Genomic DNA, 15384 nt, shown 5'->3' with positions numbered 1-15384 from the left:
ATGTGTCTAAAAATTGTATTCGATTTAACATACAATAATTGATGCAACTGATTCGAGTCATATTGATTGTGAAAAGAGCTCAGATTTTAAGAATGGCTTATGCGGGTATGTTGGAGATGCATAACAGAAATGCACTGAACATATATTTATACACTAAACATTTTTTTAACAATGAGATTTTAACAACGTGTAATTTTTTTCTACTAAATTCAAGGTTTTGTACGAAAATGTACAAAAAATTTCATCTCTTTACTTGTGTATTAAAAAATGTTCATCTCTTTACTTAATTGCATTCACAAATTTAAAGAGCTTATGTAAATAACTAACTATATGAAATGGATAATTTAAATTTATTCACATACATACATATTTACACATTACATACATTTAACGAATTATGTGTGAAATAAATTTTCAAACTTTTTTCAGAAATTTAGAAAATTTATAGAGAGAGAGAGCCTTTAAGAAATTTAGCGTTTAGCACAAACATACGAAAATAAGCGATGAGCAAGCTTCAAACAACTGAAATGATTATTTTGATGCATTATTAATATTGTGTGAGGTTTATTCAGAATATATATACTTCCCAAAGGAATTTATATTTTCGCTAAAAACCAATTTGATTATTTTATGTTTGCTCGGCATATTTATTAGTTACATTACATATTTATTTAATGGCACGTGAAATCTTTATTTTTAAAATAAACCGTTGAGAATTTTATCGTCAGAATTTCTAGTTTCTAATTTTCAATTCTTATTGATTAAGCCAATTATTTACACATATCTGAAAGTTTTTGTAACTATTAAGCAAAGTGCCATTTACAACTAGTTGCTAGAGCTTTCTGCACAGTAATTTATAATTTCTTAAAGCTATAATAATTTGAAAAAAAAATAGATTTCAGGGAGAATTTTAAGTTTTTTTATTTAAAAAATCTATACTGTCGAAAATAACGAGAGGTCATTTAATTGAATTTTGATATCAATATTGATAAGGAACCCAAAAAACTTAAAATAATAGTTCATTCATTTTTCCTTGTCTATGATGTTATGGAATCGACATAGGCAAATCGAAATCTAAAGTGATGAGAGTATCAAAACTAGATGATACTCTGAAGATAATAGTAGGAAAATCGAGAATTGGAAGACGTTGATCATTTCAAATATTTAGGAAGCCTTCTGATCAGAGACGGATATTGCACGAGAAAGATCAGTCAAGGATCGCAAATCGCCAAGCCCCAAGGCGGCGTTCACGAAGAAGACGACGCTACTGACGAGCAAACTTAGTCTCGACTTGCGGAAGAGATTGATAAAGTGTATAACTGGAACTGGAGCTTAGTTCTGTACAGATCAGAGACATGGACTCTAAGAAAAGCCGACAAGAACTATCTGGAGAATTTTGAAATCTGGAGCTGGAGGCGAATGGAGAACATAAGTGGACTCACAAGATAACAAATGAAGAAGTCCTGAGTAGAGTGTGCGAAGAAAGTACTCCAATACTGAGCATGATCCTGAAAAGAAAAGGAAACTGGATCGGACCCCTTCTGCAAAAAGAATGACTCCTACACGACGTCATTGTTCCTACAGACGGTTGACGACTTACGTGAGAAGAGGAAATACAGAGAACTGAAAGCTGATGAAGCACGGAGGATCAGGAAGTATGGAAACACAAATTTGGGAGAAAAATTCATGCTGAAGAAACGAATATAAAGTGATTAACGGCCCCACATGCCATTGCTATGTCCAGACCCCATGAATAGAAATCGAATGTTATTTGGATTTTTGAAATCGGTTGATCCGCGCTCTCGAAATCGTGGACGAAAATTTGTATCCGAACATACAAACTACAAACACACACACATACATTCATTTTTTTTCTAAGGTATGCCAAAATAAATGTCCTAAAAACATCGATATGAACTTAAAATTGATAATGAATTTTTCCTTATCGATGTTTTTGCTATTACTATGCTAACTTGCCCTATGAGAAGTTAACAAGTAAATTCTGAATAAAACTATAGTAGTGTATAGCATCGTGTCTTAAGATCAATTGCTGGAACTTTCCGTACCGTAACAAAATGTTCGAGGAATATTAAATGTTATCAAATAGATTATTATAAATTCGATAATATCGTCTAATATTTATAAGAATTATATATAAACTGAATTACAGATTTAAAATTATTCACCTAAAATATATAATTGAGCTTTAGAACTGCAACCAAAATTAAAATTGAAATCTGAATTGTTTTCTATATACAAAAAAAAATTTTTTTTTTTTTGAAAAAAAAAATTGAAATAAAATTTATTTTCCCAAAAGCAATTAATTGTTTCGTCAACACAAGCAGAAAGTTTGTTGAATTATTCAAATCGGATGCTTATTTCTCTCAAAAACTGTCATTTTTTCTACATTTAGCTCGGTGTCTTCAAAGTGGCTAGGCTTGCCTTTGCCAAAACTAATGACCACTTCTTCCAATCATTACAAATTGAATGTTTTTTAGATCATTCAAATCGGATACTCAAAAACTCGATTTCTATTTTTTGCTCTCTTTGCTCTTTATCTCCGTAACTGTTTAAAATTTTTGAAAATTTTTCCATACTATTTCCATACAAAATTTTGATTGATTTGCGCTCTATCTAAACGTTAATATTAAGAGCTAAAACTTTCAGAGAATTGTTTTTTATCAATTTTTGAAACCATTTGAGCCCCTGGGAGCAAGGAAATTCGAAAATGACCATTTTAAGGACCACCCTAATGTACATACATACACACACATCCATATCTTCTGATTATGAGGTATGCCAAAATGTTCAGAAACCATCAAAACGTCGAGAAATGCAAAAATTTTCAATTTCGATTTTTGGTCGATTACAATAACTTGCCCTACGGGAAGTTAATAATATTACCGTTCTATTAATTATAATGTTTATTATTAATTTATAGACAATTTGATATGCTTACTAAATACAAATAGCTCGTTCTATTTAGTATTCTATTTTCGGGAATTTTAGTACGTAAGACGGAAACAAAAACAATACGTTTCGATTCGTTTGCAGACAGGAGTTCTATTTCCCCATCCGCCGATTTAATTCGAAGCGCTGCCGTAGGCTGGAAATCCAAAATCAATAACGCGGCAATCTGTCATATGGTACGGCGCCGCGTCCGTGCTAACATTCAATTGCCGTTCGAACCATACCGGTGAATCGGTTAGGTGAAAATCCAACAAAGTTAATAAAAGTATATTGACACGTGAATTAATAATATAATTTAGTCAAAAAAAGATAGGTGGTAGTGAAGTTATTTTGGATATATAACACAAAGCAAAATAATGTAAGATACTAATATATATTATTTAATCTTTAATTTTAGTAATAGATATTTTATATTAGTGACAATTTATTTAGCTGTATTATATTCAATCAATTTTAAAAAAATATTTTATATATTTATTTATGTAGAAAAAACTATTTTATGTACTGCCGCAATATTGATTAGCATGCGTATGTTTTACTCTTGACATTTAGTTCTTGTATAAAGTTGGTTTAAAATAATTCAGATTAATTACTAGACAATTGTTTCCGATTCACAATTATGTTTTATGTATGGGCCAATGTTTGTGGATGGGAATATTTATTTGTTGATTTTACATTTTGAGGTTTTGCAACTTTCAGTGTTTTTATAAAACGTTTTGTTATACAATATTTATTGCATTAATCCATTAATCACTTGACCCATTTTTAAGGATTTTTGACCCCTCCTCTCCCTCTTGAATATATGTTGTGGTATTTAAAATTACCCCTCTCCTCTACCAAACACCACGTGTGTATTTTTAGTACCTCGAAAAATTCATAAAATTTTGGACTATTTTTTCCTATTTTGAATTTTCTTAAAATTCAGGTAAACATTACATGTGATATCTTACTAGACCCTCCCCCCACGTTACATTTTGATTTTTGATTTTTTGTCCACCCTTACCTCCGCCTTCAAGCCTCGCGTGATTAATGAACGGTCCCTTGATATTTTGATTTATTTCAGCATAAACAAAACTTTATAACGAATTATTTATTGAACGTTATATTCAAAATTACCCTCCTCCCTCATTAAAAATGAAGTGTATTTTTAGTACCTCGAAAATTCATAAACATTTTTTATTTTTTTTTTTTCAATTTTGAATTTTTTTTAATTCAGGTAAACATTATATGTGATATCTTACTAGACCCTCCCCCCACGTCACATGTTGATTTTTGATTTTTTGTCCACCCTCACCTCCACCTTCAAGCTACACGTGATTAATGAACGGTCCCTTCATTATTTTGATTCAGCAAAAACAAAACTTTGAGTTTTGAAATATTTGTTTTAACCCAGTTGGAATAATTAGGAATATAATTATCAAAATTAGAGAAAATAAGACTAACATAATTAGAAATTAGAACATCAGTTGAAGTGAATCATAAAATGCAAAAACACATTTAGCTATTTTTTTAATCAAAACTTGAAACTAGCAGATTAAACTTGAAGAATATAAATTTAAACTTGCGTGGTTTCTATGCACATAATTTAAATAATTATTTTAAAGTAATTACACTAAAACTATAGGCCGGGTCGATTTAGGGGTCACTTAGGCACATATGATTTTCGGATTCTAGGGATCAAGATAAGATACTTTGCTGAAAAATTCCCTTACAAATAATTTTTTTTTAATATATATATGTAATATATATATATATATATATATATATATATATATATATATATATACATATATACATAAAGCTCCAGCAAACGTTTGTGAACCCCTCTTCTATTATAAACCACGTGGTATTTATTACCGAATTACTGTAATTTATATCATGATACGCAAGTTTAGGTCTGTTTTGCTGATGTACGTTTTCATTGTTACTTATTTTCTAAAATAATGTACATGTATTTTCATTTTTTACAGATAGAACAATTGTATCTACAATATAAATATAATCCAAGAAACAAAATGTGAAGAAATTTCTACAATATGAGTGAGAAGTGAAAATAACGTCTATATAATGACGTTCACAGTAAAAAGTGGTTTCAAATTCAAAATTTTAATGAGAGTTTCAAAGTTTGTGACATTCCTAATTTTTTTTTTATAATTTCTACTGGAGACTAGCCGAACTTTATCAAAATGTTGTCGTATAAATATTTAAGCGAGGAGCACCTGAAGGGCTTTGAAAAGTATAAAGTAAGTAAAATTTTCTCATTGTTTCTGTGTAATGTTTTAAAGCATTTATTATAGCATTCTAAAGAACTTTAGATATAAATAAATTGGAGTATTAGTATATGAGTATTTAACCCTTCTCGTAACCAGGAATCTACTGGACCCCAAACCCAACTTTAGAAACCATTTTTTACAAGGTAGCTCAGTTCGGAGCATTTTTCGGGCCTTAATTTTCTTTACCTTTAACATTGTATCCTGTAGCATTGTAGATATGTCAAATTTTATTTTCGTTTTTTTTTTAATTGAGCCAATATTCTGCCTACGGTGAGCGTATAAAATAAACGGTAAACAGTGTATACGGTTAAGTATATACTTTATTAATACTGTATCTTATAACCGATTGTATATAGATTGTATTAAATTATTAGCGAAACTTTTAAAATTTTGATGTCTAGTGTGACTTAAATTCGACTATCCTGCATAATTAAAATACGACAAAAGATCTTATTCAGATAAGAAAAAATGCGGGTGCAGATCATACTGATTTCATGAATATTTAACTCTTATTAAATTCCAAGAAGTAATTTTGTAGGACGAAAAGAAAAACAGTTTTTTTTATATTCTTATATTAGTGCACAAATTAATAAAAAAAAAATTTCATATAATATATTAATAATTCTCAAAGTGTTTGTTCAGGATTATTAAATTTTGTAATTATTGAATATTTTTTTAGTGATGTTTAATTATTAAATTTAGTCTTTCTGATCTTACTATCAATTACCATATACACACTTATGAGTAACTTACAAAATTTGTATGAGATATGGTCTTTATTCAATATCAAAAAGTTTTCAGGTATTGATCAGCACACTTTTACTGAAGTATTTAGGATATTAGGATGAATTAATTAAAAGTGAAGTAATATATTTTTCCAATTTTTCCCTTGTTAAATAAATTATCTTCTTTTTTCAAAATTATTTTCATCCACACCGTTTTTTGCAATAAATATATATTTCTGTAGTTTTTTATTAAAATTTTAGAGCATTATGACATTTATCATTTATAGTGTAATTAATTAGTTCAATGATCAATGGCTGTATCCGCCACATATTTTGAAAATTGTGATAACACTTCCAAAAATATGTGCAATGGTAGCGAAATGTGAAATCGCTGATATTGCATAACACATTTATAAATTAGGTAGCCATATATATTTGTTTATTCATCAGAAATTTACTTTCGGCATCAAATCGAATAAATATGTATTGATACAAATTTACAAGTGAATACCATTACTTGCCGTTCTACTTGTTTTTCACAATTCTTTAACTTCTAAACTAGTGTTGTATGGCATCGTGTCTTGAGGCAAATTGCTGGAACTTTCCGGACCGTAATGAAATCGAGGAATATTAAATGTTTTCAAATTGATTATTATAAATACTGTAAAATTTTCTTATAGAAATTATATAAACAGAATTACAAAGTTAAAATTATTTGAAGTATATAAGTGAGCTTCAGAGTTTAAGCCAGAGTTAAAATTAAATCGGAATTATTTTTCGATATACAATTTTTTTTTTGGAATTGGAATTTCCGAAAACAATTGTTTTGCCAACGCAAGCAAAATATTTTTTTGATAATTCAAACCGGATACCTCGTTCTCTCAAAAACTTTATTTCTATTTTCTATTTTCTGCACTCGTTGCTTCGTATCTCCGTAACGGCTGGACCTGCCGTTGCCAAAAACTAATCTTTCTATCAATAGGAATTTTTTAAATCAGTTCATCCATACGCCCGAAATCGTCGACGAAAAATTGTCTCCACACATAGACACACGCACATACAATTTTTCTGAGGTATGCCAAATTTACGGGAAGTTAATTAGGATATGAATAAGCTAATACAATTTAGTGCCAACAAGTAATTTATATTTGACGCAACCGATGTTTTTTGCTAAAACTGACGAATTTGTTTTCTGTCTGCGTTACCTAAATTGATTCAATTTCTGACCAAATATGCATCGAATAATATTTTTGTGGAAAAGTTCATATCAGACGCACAAAAACGTATGAAATAAATCCTGATCATCAAAGTGGCGTGTTTTGCCTCTTATCAAACGGGGTCAGCTTAGGTCGCCGATTGTTGTAAATGCCAACGAGAAGTAAATTGGAAACTAGCTGTAAGTGGAATTCTGTCTTAAGGCAATTAAGGCATCGTGCCTTAAGGCAAATTGCTGGAACTTCCCGTACCAAAAATTATTATTTTTTTAAAAACGTTTAACATTTTTGAAAAAAATTTACTTTGAAAAAATAAGATTTTTGAGAAACTTTTTTTTGAAAATTTTTTTTTTGAAAAAAATATTTTTTTTCCTTTATTTTGACATATTGTGAAAGATCTGAACTTTTTTTCAAAGCAATCGTACTGCTTTAACTGCATACGGTCAAAATATAAAGCGCGTAAGCGCCGCGTCGCTGTCTAACGCATAAGCATTGGTACGGAACCCATAGGAATGTTAACAAAATGTATACTTATTGTTAAAATCTCTGTAAAATATCTGATAATTTGATGTGCATATGTCTAATGATCATTTTTGACCGCCAAATGGCTCATTTTTTTACTTTTTCCTCCATATCTCCGAAACCGCTAGACCTACCTTCATGAAAATTTTATCGATTCTTCATCTTGTCAATACAAGTGAAATGTTTTTTGAATTATTCAAATCGGATGCTCCGTTCTCTTAAAAACTGAGTTACCGTTTTCAGCACTTTTTGCCCCGTATCTTCGGAACGGCTAGACCTGCCTTTGCCAAAAACTAATCAGCACGTCTTCTTATCAATACGAATCGAATGTTTTTTGAATTATTCAAATCGGTTGATCCGTGTTCCCGAAATCGTCGACGAAAATTTGTATCCGCACATACATACACACACGCACATACATACATACATACATACATACATACATACACACACACACACACACACACACATACATCCATTTTTTCTAAGGTATGCCAAAATGTTCAGAAACCTTTGAAACGTAAAGATATATAAAAATTTTCATTTTCGATTTTTTTGCGATTACTATAACTTGCCCTACGGGAAGTTAAAAATCATGCGTCGCGTTTTATATATCGTCAGATATATAAAATAGATACGCAAGTCAACACTTTGACACTATGAAATAATTTCACAGGATAAACTATAAATTAACTATCAACAAGTTGACAGTGGCATTTTGCTTTAAGTTCTTTGCTAAAACTTCCTGATAGGTGTAATAATTGAGTTAATCAATCGGAATTCAGATTTAGATATTTGGATAAAATTTTTAACTGTTTATTTGGAAAATAGTTTGTGCTTTCACTTAAATTTAAATATTGCGGTTTCCAATTGATTTTTCTCAAATACTGAAATCTGTAATTACTCAAGAAACTTAATAATCATTTTGTAAAATATCAAGCATATCTGCTATAAGAAAATACTGATACTAAATACGTAATCTTTGATAATATTTAATCATTTAAACTAGTAAGCAAAAACTTCTCGGCTGAGCCCTCGTCCACCATGGAAATTTAATAAATGGAAAAGCACAAATAAAATCAGTACCTGCTAATATGATTACCTAGAAAACGTGTGTGCTTTAAACCATTTAAATCATATATAAGTCGTTTAACATAATGAGATTATTATTCAATTATCAATAGGTAAAATTGAAAATAACGATCTAGCGTTTGCTTCATTTTGGAAAATTGCTTTATATTGGAATATTGCAAATAAATATTATTACTAATATATTTATTTTTAGTAGAAGTAATTTTATAATTTTTAGGACATCTATTGTTATTGTTTTTCAACTTTCTATATTCTAATCTAAACTCATAGAATAGAATTTTTTTTACAAATAATTCTATTAAAAGAAGCGATCTTTTAATTTTTAGAAAAACTATGTATTGTTATAGTTTTTTGCTCTTTTTGTAGTCTATTTGTATTCTAAATTCATAGAATAGAGTTCAGAAACTTAACTTTTGATTTGAACTAAGAGTAAAATTCCTAACAGAACAGAAAATTCGTACTAAGATAATGATTTTTATATGGGGTTAGTATACTAAACAGTAAAGTTAGTATTTTTAGTACGTTTAAGTAAATTAATATATTTATGGGGCACTTACAATTAGGATAATAGGGTCGTTCTGATGATGACTATCCGGTGTGCCTATTTTAAATCTAGGTTTAATGGTTTTTAAATGATTTTCGTATGGATTAATGTTATTTGCTTTCGACTGCTTTGATATATACGTATATATATATATATATATATATATATATATATATATATAAAAGACAAATTCAAAAATTGAACTCAAGACTTTCGCACGACACCTGACATAAATACCTTTCGATTAGATGAACTTCTTCTCTCAAAAAAGTGATATATTAGTTAATTAATAAAATATTATTTATAATATTATTAAATAATCAAAATAAGATTATATCTGAAAGTTTGCTTTTTACTTACTTAAGAACATTTTACTTTTGTTAGGTATTTCTTCACAATTCAAAATTTGTTATTAAGATCTTAAATTTCGAAGCCTTTTTACTTCTTTACCTGAATTTATTTAACTGTCATTTTTAATTATATTACATTCAGAACAATGTAAGTTTCATAGAGGAGGTCGGGGCACAAAGGTCGAATTTGACTGTGAGCAATTATAGTGTAAAAACCAAACCAACTGTCTGATTGTGTTCAGTGAAACTCCCAGCTAATTCATCATTGTTGAAATATGTTTTTTTGCTGTTTTTAAAAATATGTCATCTAGTCTTATAGGTTGGGTAAAACGGGACAGGAATTGGGCAAACAGATCTAATGACTCATTTTTAATTTTAAAGGGATTTCACGAAATAATAGCTAAATTGTTCAACCAATGCAAAATATAAATTCCATGGATACATTTTTGACAGAGATAACACTGTATACAACCTTGATCAAGTATTTAGTCAGAAATAATCATCAGCACAGTTAGTATAGGTATTTATTTACCTTATCTCTTGTAAAATTTCTTTTATTAACTTAATTTACTGTTTTATTTACTATTTTTTACTGTTGACTTCTTTGCCAGGGTAAAAGGCCAGTTTGTTCTTTTTCCCCATCCACGTGTAAGCTTTTATAGAAGTAATATATAAAGAAGTATTGAATCTAATTTAAAATTACCAATGCATCTTATAAAACAACTAAATAGTGATAATTCTTACACTAGTTTCTATAGTACTAATTAAGAAATTTCGACTTCGTGTTGAACATGATTCTTTAACACATTGACACAGCAAATTAAAATGGTTCAATTAAGGCACCACTTTTAGTGCGACATTACATAAAAAGATAACTATTTTTTGATCATTTGTGAATTAGAAAAAATAAAATAACTATGTACTGTTTATTAAAATTAAATGATTAACAATTATTATTATTAAATTAAATATTAAATATTAAAAATAATAATTAATGCAAGGAAAAATTGAGATTTGTTATAAAAGATATTTTGAATTTTTTTACAATATCAGACGCATATAAAGCTATTACAGAATTAAAATTGATTAAAGTTATCTTTTTCGGGAAAGACTGATAAAATTTGTATCGAAGATAACGACATAGGAAATATAGGTATTATGGAGTTTGATATTGAACTACTTTTTCTGATAATCCTTGCGTAATACTAAATTGATAAACGTATTAAATTATATAGAAATATATATTAATATTCGGATGGCTATTAATAGTCATTGATATTTCCAGCTATATTTTAAACTCATTAAATTTAAATTGAATTAGCATATTTTGAGAATTAAGGTTTTCATTCAATAATTTTTGTTTTTTGATTATGAAGCAGAACCTGAACATTCATTTTTGGCGTAGATTTGTATGGTACCTTTCTTCTCAAAAATTGTTGTAATTATGCAAGAATCAATCGACAATTTGACTATCTCGTTTTATCGATCTAAGAATTGTTTTGAAACTGTTTCAGTGGCTAGAGCAAATAAATTTATGCTTTTCATAAGCTCAGAAAAATCTTGATCAAAATTCAATGAATGACGTTTACAAAAAGACAATAATTTATTAGTTATTGAGCTTTGATTATTACTGATTGGTCTACTAAAATGACTAAATGAAATAGGGATTTATGGCAGGACGCTGAAAATTTGGAGTTGCATGTATTATTCAAATTTCGCATTAAAAAAAAAAGAAAATGAAGAAATTGACATCAAAATTTAAAAAATAGTATTAGGGTTGGACAACCCTTGATAAAAATAAATCATTTTTCAGGTAAAATTTAAGCTTTTTCATTAACCCAAAAAAATATAAAATAAACACAAGTTAAAAGCATTTATTGACTGCACTGGAGATAAAAAATTGTTCGATTACTAAAATGACATTTACGAAATAGAAGTTGGTGGTAAGAAAGAGGGTGAAAATTTAGGGGTGTATGTGTTTTTAAACTACAAATTATACAAAAATGAAATGAAGAAATTGTTCTAAAAACTAAAAAAAATCCTAAGAGTCGTCTCTCAGGCATACTGATCGCGATTATGAAATTTCGTTAAAATTTCCGTTTCGAGGAGTATTGCGACGAACATCATGATACGAGAATATATATATATATATATATATATATATATATATATATATATTTATATATAAATATATATGCCTAAATGATACATAAAAATTATAAAAATTTACCAAATCTAGTTACTTCTTTTGATTTTTTTATAGTACAATATAGTAAAATTTAGTGTTAAGATCAGTCTTCAACAAAAATTATTATCTTGAAACTAAATTTGCTGATTTATTTACTGATTTTAAATCTATATTATTACTAGAATTTTAAAACTAGAAACGCAGGATAATTTAACATTTATATCATTATAGTAATAATAATGTATTCAATCAATTAATCAATTTCAAAAAGAGATTGCTATTTAATCATTCTTACCATTCAAGTTGACAAAATTTACGAATATTATAATTTTTTTTACTTTACATTATCAACATAAATAATGCATAACATAATGGGATGTTATAAATGACTATGTTCTATAGATTTATTCTATATAATATATTTAACATATATATTAGTTAATTAATTAGTTAATTAATTAATCAATTTATCATATTTTATTTAATTTTATTTTTTGTTTATTGTTATTAGATTAATTAATTAATCTAGCGCTTTATTTTTTATTATACAATGCAATGCTAATCTTAAAAAAGAAATACTCATATATTTGGAAGCATCTGTAAAAAAAATTACAAAATTACCGACCTAAATAATGAATAACATACATAATTATATAAATGCATTTATATGCATGTGTGTGTGTGCGTTTATGCGTTTGGTCATGTAAGTTGTACTATTTTGTTAGTTATTTGGAAACATTATGTGAGGACACCCCAGTTATGTACCCGTTATTATTTTTTCATACAATAGAGCAGATGTTTGAAATCTCACATTTATAATTCGTATCGGAAAGTTTCCACACCGCTCTAATCGATATTGTTATTTGCTGTATCCTAAAACATCAATAGTTCGAGTTATGCGATAAGTCAAAAACTTTTATCAGAACATATTTCTTAATGTACACAAAGCATTGATCAAATTTTATGTTCATTTTTTTTTATATCACATTAGTAATTTAGTGAAAAATCCTAATTTAATAAAATGCTAATCAAGCAGCATTAATTGCTTTGTAATCAATGAAATATCGATTTATGCAATTTGATCATATGATTTTAGTAGTTTATTTGATTTAATTTGATCATATTTAATTCAAATTGATTTTTCGAATATATTCGGATAAATTCCATTTTCAGTCATATTTTCTAAAATTAAAAGCAAAGCAATCGATTATTGCTACTTTAATTTTTGTTTTCTCACTGAGGGGCTTCTCATTTATTAACTTCCTGTAGGGTAGTTATAGTAATCGCAAAAAAATTGAAAATGAAGTTTTTATTTATCTGTGTTTTAGGTTTTTGAACATTTTGGCATACATTAGAAACTAATTGGTATTGGTATTTAGCCTTGAGGCAAGTTACATGAACTTCCCGATATGTGTAAATAATTGACTTAATTAATTTATGAGTGATTAGAAGTATTTCAAGAGGATTTATTACACATAATTGAAAACGAACGAACACGTTAACTCGGAGTATTTTCTAAAAGCAAATTTCCAAAAATCAATAATTTTTATAATTGAACCAGTTTTTGTAACATATTAATGGTTTAGTATGTTCATTAAGACCAAGTACTCTATCGTTATACCAAGTAAATCATCTAATTTTAATTTTAACAAACGTCAACAAAACTACTCATTTTCTCAAACTTTGATGAATTTTTAAAATTAAACTACTTGTCGTAAGGCCGTAATATTTCAGTAAGCTCTATAAGACCATGATATATATCGCCAAAGAAAGTTTCATAAAAATCGGCTTATATTTTTTTTTCAACAGTTAATTACAAGAAAACGGCTCGGTAGATTTTCACCTAAAACTAATCAGTATCATTCCCAACTAATATCTTTCGAAGTGTTTGATTTTGATTTGAGTTTTTGATTTTTTAAAATCGGTTCGGTAGTTTGAGGTTGAATGTGGACGAAAAGTTTAACATTTTTTTTCAAATTACAAAGAAACGTCTCGGCAGATCGTTGCACAAAACTGACAAACGATAGTCCTCATTGAGATACATCAACTGGCTTTTAAATTTCTGAAATCGGTTCAGGCGTTTTTGAGAAAACGTCGATGAAAGTTCTAATTTTGACAAATGCCAAAAAGACCATACTAATTTTTGCGAACTTTGACGAATTTTTAAAGCTAAACCAGTTGTAGGGCCGTAATATTTTAGTATGATCTAGAAGACTCTGGTATCTACCGTCAAAAAAAAAAAACAATCATAAAAATCGTCGATTTTTTTTTTAAACTTTATTACAAGAAAACGGCCCGGCCGATCTCTACCAAAAACTAATCAGCACGATTCCCATCCAATATCTTTCGAATGGTTTTTGAATTTTCAAAATCGATTCAGAATTGCGGGCTAAAACGTAGATTTTTTCACTTTTCTGCGATTTATAAACAAACGGCTTGGCAGATCGGTGCACAAAACTGACAAACAATAGTCCTCATCGTGGTACATCGAGTGGCTTTTAAATTTTTGAAATCGATTCAGCCGTTTGCGAGAAAACGTCGATTTACGGCAAAAAATCTGTTCACACACACACACACGCACACAAACATACTTTTTCCAAATTTGGTCTCATTCGATTCAGAATGGCTTGAAACGTCGAGAAAACATAAAATTAGCGATTCGGATTTTTTATGAAAACATAAACTTCTTCTTCGGGAAGTTAAAAAACTGATTTGTGTGTGCATGAATGTATGTTTGTATGTATATCAAATACAGGACTGGAAAATTCCACACTCTGGGGCACTGACGATAATGCCGCCCCATCCTTGAAATTTTACTTAAATAGTTTTTATTTCTCATTTTTCTAAAATTAAAATTAGAATTTTGAAATTTTTGAAAAATTTGACCTTTTTGAAAGCAATATGTCTAACGATTCATTTTAACCACCAAAGAGCATTTTTGTTTACTTTTGTTATTGATTTTCCGAAATCAATAAACCTGCCTTCTCAAAATTTTAATTAGTTCTTTGTTTAAATCGGGAGCTTCGTTATCTGTAAAACTAAATTACTATTTTTTTATATACTTTTTTAATCAGCACCACTTTTTCCCATCAAAACAAACGAATGTGTTTTGAATTATTCAAATCGGTTGAACTGTGTTCCCAAAATTGTCGACAACGATTTTGAGACAAAAATTTGTATCCGAACATATTCCCACACGCACATACATTCTTTTTTTTTGCAAATACTATAATATATCCTACAGAAATTTGATATTATAACAAAATATTCATTTTTGTTTTAACAATAAAAATTATAAATTTTGCCCTAAGGACTTTTTTTACAGACAAATTCGACGAACATTTTAACTTCCCGTAGGATAACATCTGAAAAATATATTTTTCTTGAACTTCAGCTCGTTTACGAATCTCTCTATTAGCCAATTACCGTATTACATTTTTTTAAATGAAAAATGTTATTAAGAACAATTATTTAAATATATTATATTGATTTTTTTTCTCATTTTC

The 15384-nt window shown here is 28.3% G+C and overlaps 1 protein-coding gene across 1 annotated transcript in view; it reads left to right on the top strand.

The window, feature by feature from the left end:
* Window positions 1-5040: 5040 nt before the first annotated feature.
* LOC113367158 (ethanolaminephosphotransferase 1-like) overlaps window positions 5041-15384 on the top strand; it is a 31929-nt gene continuing 21585 nt past the window's right edge. The window contains exon 1 of the mRNA XM_026608788.1: window positions 5041-5213. Within this exon, the coding sequence (XP_026464573.1) occupies window positions 5157-5213 (57 nt within the window). The 5' untranslated portion in view covers window positions 5041-5156. The remainder of the gene's footprint in view (window positions 5214-15384) is intronic.

This window comes from Ctenocephalides felis, unplaced genomic scaffold (genome assembly GCF_003426905.1).
Source record: "Ctenocephalides felis isolate EL2017-DRISC unplaced genomic scaffold, ASM342690v1 CF-g0.4_SCAFFOLD_01170, whole genome shotgun sequence".
NCBI lineage: Eukaryota > Metazoa > Arthropoda > Insecta > Siphonaptera > Pulicidae > Ctenocephalides > Ctenocephalides felis.
This window is presented reverse-complemented; position numbering and strand designations above follow the sequence as displayed.